This window comes from Salvelinus alpinus, chromosome 17 (assembly GCF_045679555.1).
Source record: "Salvelinus alpinus chromosome 17, SLU_Salpinus.1, whole genome shotgun sequence".
NCBI classification, from domain to species: domain Eukaryota; kingdom Metazoa; phylum Chordata; class Actinopteri; order Salmoniformes; family Salmonidae; genus Salvelinus; species Salvelinus alpinus.
The window spans coordinates 44,225,166-44,232,040 of record NC_092102.1 but is presented as its reverse complement, the minus strand read 5'-3'; the positions used below and the strand labels follow the sequence as shown (position 1 = coordinate 44,232,040).

At 43.2% G+C, this 6,875-nt stretch overlaps 1 protein-coding gene and 1 long non-coding RNA gene across 2 annotated transcripts; one reads left to right on the top strand and one right to left on the bottom strand.

The window, feature by feature from the left end:
- Positions 1 to 3,394: 3,394 nt before the first annotated feature.
- LOC139543000 (uncharacterized) lies at positions 3,395 to 5,009 on the bottom strand. Its single transcript, XR_011668585.1, has 2 exons — positions 4,826 to 5,009; positions 3,395 to 4,245 (listed from the first exon to the last, which is right to left on the bottom strand). It is a non-coding gene; the product is annotated as an uncharacterized lncRNA (long non-coding RNA).
- A 118-nt stretch (positions 5,010 to 5,127) lies between these two features.
- Positions 5,128 to 6,385, top strand: LOC139542999 (DNA-binding protein inhibitor ID-1-like). Its single transcript, XM_071349064.1, has 2 exons — positions 5,128 to 5,645; positions 5,811 to 6,385. The coding sequence occupies exons 1-2, from the start codon at positions 5,301 to 5,303 to the stop codon at positions 5,844 to 5,846; spliced, it is 381 nt and encodes a 126-aa protein (XP_071205165.1). The 5' UTR covers positions 5,128 to 5,300; the 3' UTR covers positions 5,847 to 6,385.
- Positions 6,386 to 6,875: the final 490 nt, after the last annotated feature.

Sequence of the window (6,875 nt, the reverse complement as noted above, 5' to 3'; positions counted from 1 at the left end):
ATACCAAGGTCATTTTCACAGGGCCTACGTTAGGCCATGGCCCCGCCCCCTCTGAACACTCAGCACACCTGTTCACAGGTGATGTTATCAGTCAAACAAGAATGGTGATGTTATCAGTCAAACAGGAATGGTGATGTTATCAGTCAAACAGGAATGGTGATGTTATCAGTCAAACAGGAATGGTGATGTTATCAGTCAAACAGGAATGGTGATGTTATCAGTCAAACAGGAATGGTGATGTTATCAGTCAAACAGGAATGGTGATGTTATCAGTCAAACAGGAATGGTGATGTTATCAGTCAAACAGGAATGGTGATGTTATCAGTCAAACAGGAATGGTGATGTTATCAGTCAAACAGGAATGGTGATGTTATCAGTCAAACAGGAATGGTGATGTTATCAGTCAAACAGGAATGGTGATGTTATCAGTCAAACAGGAATGGTGATGTTATCAGTCAAACAGGAATGGTGATGTTATCAGTCAAACAGGAATGGTGATATTATCAGTCACGCAGGAATGGTGATGTTATCTGTCACGCCCTGACCTTAGAGATCCTTTTTATGTCTCTATTTTGGTTTTGTCAGGGCGTGATTTGGGGTGGGTATTCTATGTTCTATGTTGTGTATTTCTTTGTGTTTGGCCGGGTGTGGTTCTCAATCAGAGGCAGCTGTCTATCGTTGTCTCTGATTGAGAACCATACTTAGGTAGCCCTTTTTTCCACCTGTCTTTGTGGGAAGTTGACTTTGTTTAGGGCACATAGCCTTTAGCTTCACGGTTTGTTTTTGTAGTGTTTATTGTTTTGTTCGGTGTCATTTTGATTAAAATAACGAAAATGTACGCTCACCACGCTGCACCTTGGTCCTTTCCTTTCAACAGCCGTGACAGAACTTCCCACCACCAAAGGACCAAGCAGCGTGGTAGAGAGGACTCCTGGACATGGGAAGAGATCCTGGATGGTAAGGGACTCCAGAGACGGTCTCCAGTCCGGAGCCTCCAGCGACGGCCTCCAGCCCGGAGCCTCCAGCGACGTTCTCCAGTCCGGAGTCTTCAGCGATGTTCTCCAGTCCGGGGCCCGCAGCGAGGGTGCGAGGGTGCCCAGTCCGGGGCCCGCAGCGAGGGTGCCCAGTCCGGGGCCCGCAGCGAGGGTCCCCAGTCCGGGGCCCGCTACGAGGGTCCCCAGTCCGGGGCGAGGGTCCCCAGTCCGGGGCCCGCAGCGAGGGTGCCCAGTCCGAGGCCCGCAGCGAGGGTGCCGGGTCCGGGGCCCACAGCAAGGGTGCCCAGTCCGGGGCCCGCAGCGAGGGTGCCCAGTCCGGGGCCCGCAGCGAGGGTACCCAGTCCGGGGCCCGCAGCGAGGGTGCCGAGTCCGGGGCCCACAGCGAGGGTGCCCAGTCCGGGGTCCGCAGCGAGGGTCCCCAGTCCGGGGCCCGCTACAAGGGTCCCCAGTCCGGGGCGAGGGTCCCCGCACCTGACATTATCAGTCAAGCAGGAATGGGGATATTAGAAGTCAAGCAGGAATGGGGATATTAGAAGTAAAGCAGGAATGGTGATATTAGAAGTCAAGCAGGAATGGTGAGAAAATGGAAAACACAATGCATCCTTCAGCTAAATGGGACAGGCCTAAAGAAAACACATGTTCAAGCCTACAGCTCTGTCACTGGCTGTTGAGTCGACTGAAATGTTGATATACTGTATACAGAGAAGTTAAACTGTGGTAATGTCTCAGCTTGTGTTGAACTTTGACCAACAAACATTATGGATGGCAAGAGAGACAGCAGTCCACAAAAAAATTATATGCAGATACACACACTCACTGGACTCTACCCAGACACTCACTGGACTCTACCCAGACACTCACTCTATTCTACCCAGACACTCACACATACTACACTGACAATTCAACACACATATATATACACACACACACATGCATATTGACGCCACACACACTTTCACACTCTTCACAGACGCTGCTGCTACTCTGTATATGATCTATCCTGATTGCATGGTCACTTTTATCCCTACCTACATGTACATATTACCTCAATTACCTCAACTACCTTGTACCCCTGCACATTGACTCGGTACCGGTACTCCTTGTATATAGTCTTGTTATTGCTATTTCATTGTGTTACAATTATTATTATTTTTTTAAATGTATGAAATCGTTTTCACTTTTTAACTCTGCATTGTTGATTTAAGGGCTTGTAAGTAAGTATTTCATGGTAAAGTCTACACCTGTTGTATTCGGTGCATGTGACAAATACAATTTTATTTCATTCTATTTTTTATTTATTGTATGACCTCAAGCACCCTCTCATCCCCAGATGCACAGTGACAGGGGACATCCATGCCTGGACCATGCCTGGGCCACCAGCACAATACTCATTACATGTCACTCATAAGGAGCAGGATTAGTCTATGTAACAGCATAGACCTCTTCTTAGATTCCGTCCACCAGCAAAGCATCACTAGTCTACAGTAGACTACAGCAGAATTTTTTATTTTTTCCAGCATTCTGTGGAAAAAGCTTTAATTCCAGTGAAAAGTAATTCAATGCAATGTAGAGATAGGGCCAACAAAAACTGCTGTGGTGGGAGAAGATGGCAACAGGAAAAACATTCCTGGAATGTTCTTCCTTCCTCCTTATCATCAACCCGTCGTCCAGCGTCTCCCTCTCTGTTTCCTGTCCACAGTCTGCAGCAGTGCCGGGATAAGATTACAATAGAAAATGTTTAAACCAAATTCATTTCTTGAAAATGAAAACATGAGTTGCAGAGGTTGAGTGAACAAAATGCCCCACATTCTATACCACTTCATGTCATTCAACCAACAACCAACTGCCTTCAAACCCAGTGTGTGTGGTGTCACTGTCTCAACTCAGGGAGGATCTAACAACAAGGGAGGGAGACAGAGCCAGAAAACATTTTTACAACTCAGTTAGTAGCTAGTTGTAACAAACCACAACAGAAAGAACCTCCTCTCTGTCTTAAAATCAAGAGCTAATGTGTTTCACTTTCCTCTGTCCCCCTCCCCTGCCCCTCCCCTCTCCTTGATGTTGCAGTAAACAGGATTAAAAGGGCCCAGCTGTGTGGGGTTATTGTTGGTGTCAGTAGGAAGTGCTGATAGCTTCTGCAACTGAACAAAAGCTGGATGAGAGAGCAGAGGGGCGCTCCAGACTCACTGGTTCCAGACAAGATTTTCTCCCACAATCCTTGCTCTGCACTCCCATTGTTTCAGACCACTGGCTCTCCCCATCCCCAACATGACCTGTGAAAGAGGATGTCACTCTCCTCACACAGAAACAACTCTCTCTAGATGCTGGAGAAGAAGATGAGTTTTGCTTAGCGAGAATAAGTAAAATGCAGGGATTTTTTTTAAAAAGAGGGTTAATTGTCCAGTTAAGAAATGCTGATTTAATCACATTTGCATAATCAATTCCATGCACTTGAGTATGATACATGCTTTGATAAAAAAAATGAAAGGTCCACATGCTGTATTTCCAGTGCATTATTTGAGCATTTAACATAGGCCAACTGAATTACTCATTCACACCACATATATATTTTTTTTTTGGGGGGGGGGGAATACCAGATGCTAATAATTACATTCTTCTCTGTTTTCACTTTGTGTTTTCATGCCTTCTCTCGTTTGGTTCTCTGTCTCCAAATGAATTGCAAGTTTGTGGAAAACTCAGCACAATTATACAAGTTGTAAAATTTATTTGAATCTATTTACTAAGTAAAAAGAAAAACAAATAAAAATCTAATTCTGGTGGACTACAGACAGACAGGGACTGAAACTGCAACATTGTAAGTTATTTTATATCAGTGTAAAATATACAATGTTTTACTTGAGGAATTTCCTTATGAAAAAAGAAGGGGAGTACCTAACTGAAGGAATTCAGGAACTGTCATTTTACATTCAAAGCCCTCTGTCTTTTTTTTATTTTACAAGCCTTTGGAGCTTGAGTGAGCAAGCTAGAGACAATGGCAGTTTGCAGGTGTGTGGGGCAGTAATCTCTTCACTGAGTGGTTTAACGTGATAAATGAATAACGATTTTGGGCAGACAGTTTATTCTCAGGGTTTGTGCTGTGCAGGTGAATGGGGGGATTGTGAGCCCCCTTGTTTGAGGTCTCCATGGACACCGCCCGCGCGGCGCCAGGCTGACAGCCGTCAGGGACTACATGAATGGGCGACGTCACGGAACTGGCGCCTGGCAGTCTGCGTCAGCTTGTTTGGACTATCTGAGGAAAGATTCAAAACAGAGCAATTCACATACCGCCGGGCGCACAGTGGGAACATGTGAACGAATCTGTGAAACTATTCATTGGAAGATTTAAGGCTTAATGTGTGTAAACTATGAGATTTGTACATTGAAATAAATGTATTGCATAGGATATGTGAATCCATGAGATTCGTCTACTAATGAAATGCAATTTTAAATACATTTAATGTTTTTATCTTATATTTTAAATCACAATTTGCATACCATAATGCAAAATCTATAGCTGCTAAATAACTGTCAAATTAATTGATCCTATTAAAACATTAATTTGGATAGGATTTGTTGATTGGTCAACTGCAGAATGATGTATTTAGTTTATAATAAAATGTGATATGCACTTTTCAGTTGATTAAAACATAATACTTATAAACAAATAAAAACATGTATTCGAGGGTAGGATTCTGCAGAGCTGGGATGTGCAAAATGCTTAGTTCAGCTACTCTATATTATCGAGATTATAAATGGACTGGCATTTTTTCAGTCGGCTATAGACATCCCCAATAAAAATCTATATTGATGTGACAGGTCCGGTTATTTACCGTAAGATTGAGTTCCATTCGGTATACAATTAAAATCCTATTAACCTAGTTATTGCAGCATTCTTCATGACTAAGCTCCACACCCACGTCTCCGGGCGGTCTCTACACCTGCAGAGTCCACGGTCAAAGGACAGCTGGGAAATTTGTTTCCATTTGTAACACCATCATTTAGCAGATTGTAAAGATTGATAAACACCCTGTCTCTAATGGTAGTGCGAGGATTGGAAGCCCACCCCTCCTTTGCAGGCGGGAGTTTCTCATTGGTCCAACGCTTCAAAATGTACCCGCTTTAGTCACTCCCCGAATCCTGCTGGAGAGATAAATACGGCGTGAGTTCCCTTCAGAGCCACAAACTGTCAAAATTCACTTGACAGTAACAGTCTGAGAATTCTCACCAGGATACCAGAACTCGCATCTACTTCACCTCTTTTTCGTATATTGCTCTTCACTCTTCAAGACGTCAGAACAAGAGAAAATGAAAGTTGTCGGATCTACCTGCACCCTCAAGAACACCGAGGACATGGTCCGGTGTCTCTCTGAACAGAGTATGGCCATCTCCAAGTGCAAGATCCCACTGCTGGACGAGCAGATGAGTGTATTTCTGCAGGACATGAACAGCTGCTACAGCAAGCTGAAGGAGCTGGTGCCCACTCTGCCAGCCAACAAGAAAGCCAGTAAGATGGAGATTCTGCAGCATGTCATCGACTATATTTGGGACCTACAGGTCGAGCTGGACGCACCCGGCAAACAGCAGACCACAGATGCACCCCGGACCCCTCTGACAACCCTCAATGCAGAAATCGCCAGCATCTCTGTGGAGGTATGTGTACAGAACAATTCCATCAACGCAATTTCAGGAAAATATATTATTGCCATGCATTACATATTCAAGTGTAAAAAGGACACCACTGCATAATCCTGTGTGCTAAAACCAAGTTGTTATCTGTGTGTTAAAATGTACCATTACCCCTCTTCCTTTTCACAGAACGGATGCTCCGATGACAGAATTCTCTGCCGCTGATCAAGCAACATATATAACCATTAACCGAAGCAACATGAAGAACGATGTTGGCCAGCCATGGATGACATTTCGTCGCATCTTATGTCTTGCATCAAGCAGTGAAGCGACGTGAAAATCCATGATATGCGTAGATAAACATTCTGAGTTGAAACTACGAAGTGTCTGGTCAGGGGAGCTGTCCTCACGCAGCCACAGGTCTCCTGCTGTCACCAAGAAGAGCGGCGCGCTCGGTGAAAACACGTGTGAGTCGAGTTGAGACAGGATGGTCATCAACAACATAGCATCCTAACCCAACGAGCTCTCTTAGATGTTGATACATGTTGGACTTTATGTGAAATAATATTTCATTCCTTATTATCTGTTCTGTATTTTGAGCAATATATATGTAGAAAATATTTATATTTTAAAATGTCAATTTCTCAGATTGCTGAGCTATATTTGTATTGTATATTACAATGATTCAGATGTGATCCCCAATATTGTTTTTATAACAATGTACTTGTGGTGTTTTTATTAAAACAATATATGTTAGGTGAGAATAATGCTTTCACTTTTCTTCATTCTTTGAATCTAGTTTGTTTATTCACAACACATGTTCGCTGTAGACCTACTACCTTGGTTTGAACTGAGGGTCAGACATTCCCTTGTAACGGTTAGATTTCCAGACAGAACATCGTTTTGGCAGGCATGGAAAAGTACAATTAGTTCAATCAATGTACAGAAGCATGTCTGTATCTACTAAGTAACCAAACCATGACAACTATAGTATTTTGTTGAACAATCACTGTAATAAGGTGATCACAATACTTGTAATGATATTCTATGACAGGTGACAATTCACTGCCATATTGAATAGATGGATGTTTACTTCCACTTATTCACAGAGCATGAAAACGTCAATGAGGTTAATAGTTAGTAACTTACACAGCTATTACACTAGAATGTTATCTTAACTATTATCCAATTAATAAGAGTGCATTCAACATAGGCTAATCTAGTGATGTTTTCATAATAGACCTTTATCATTGT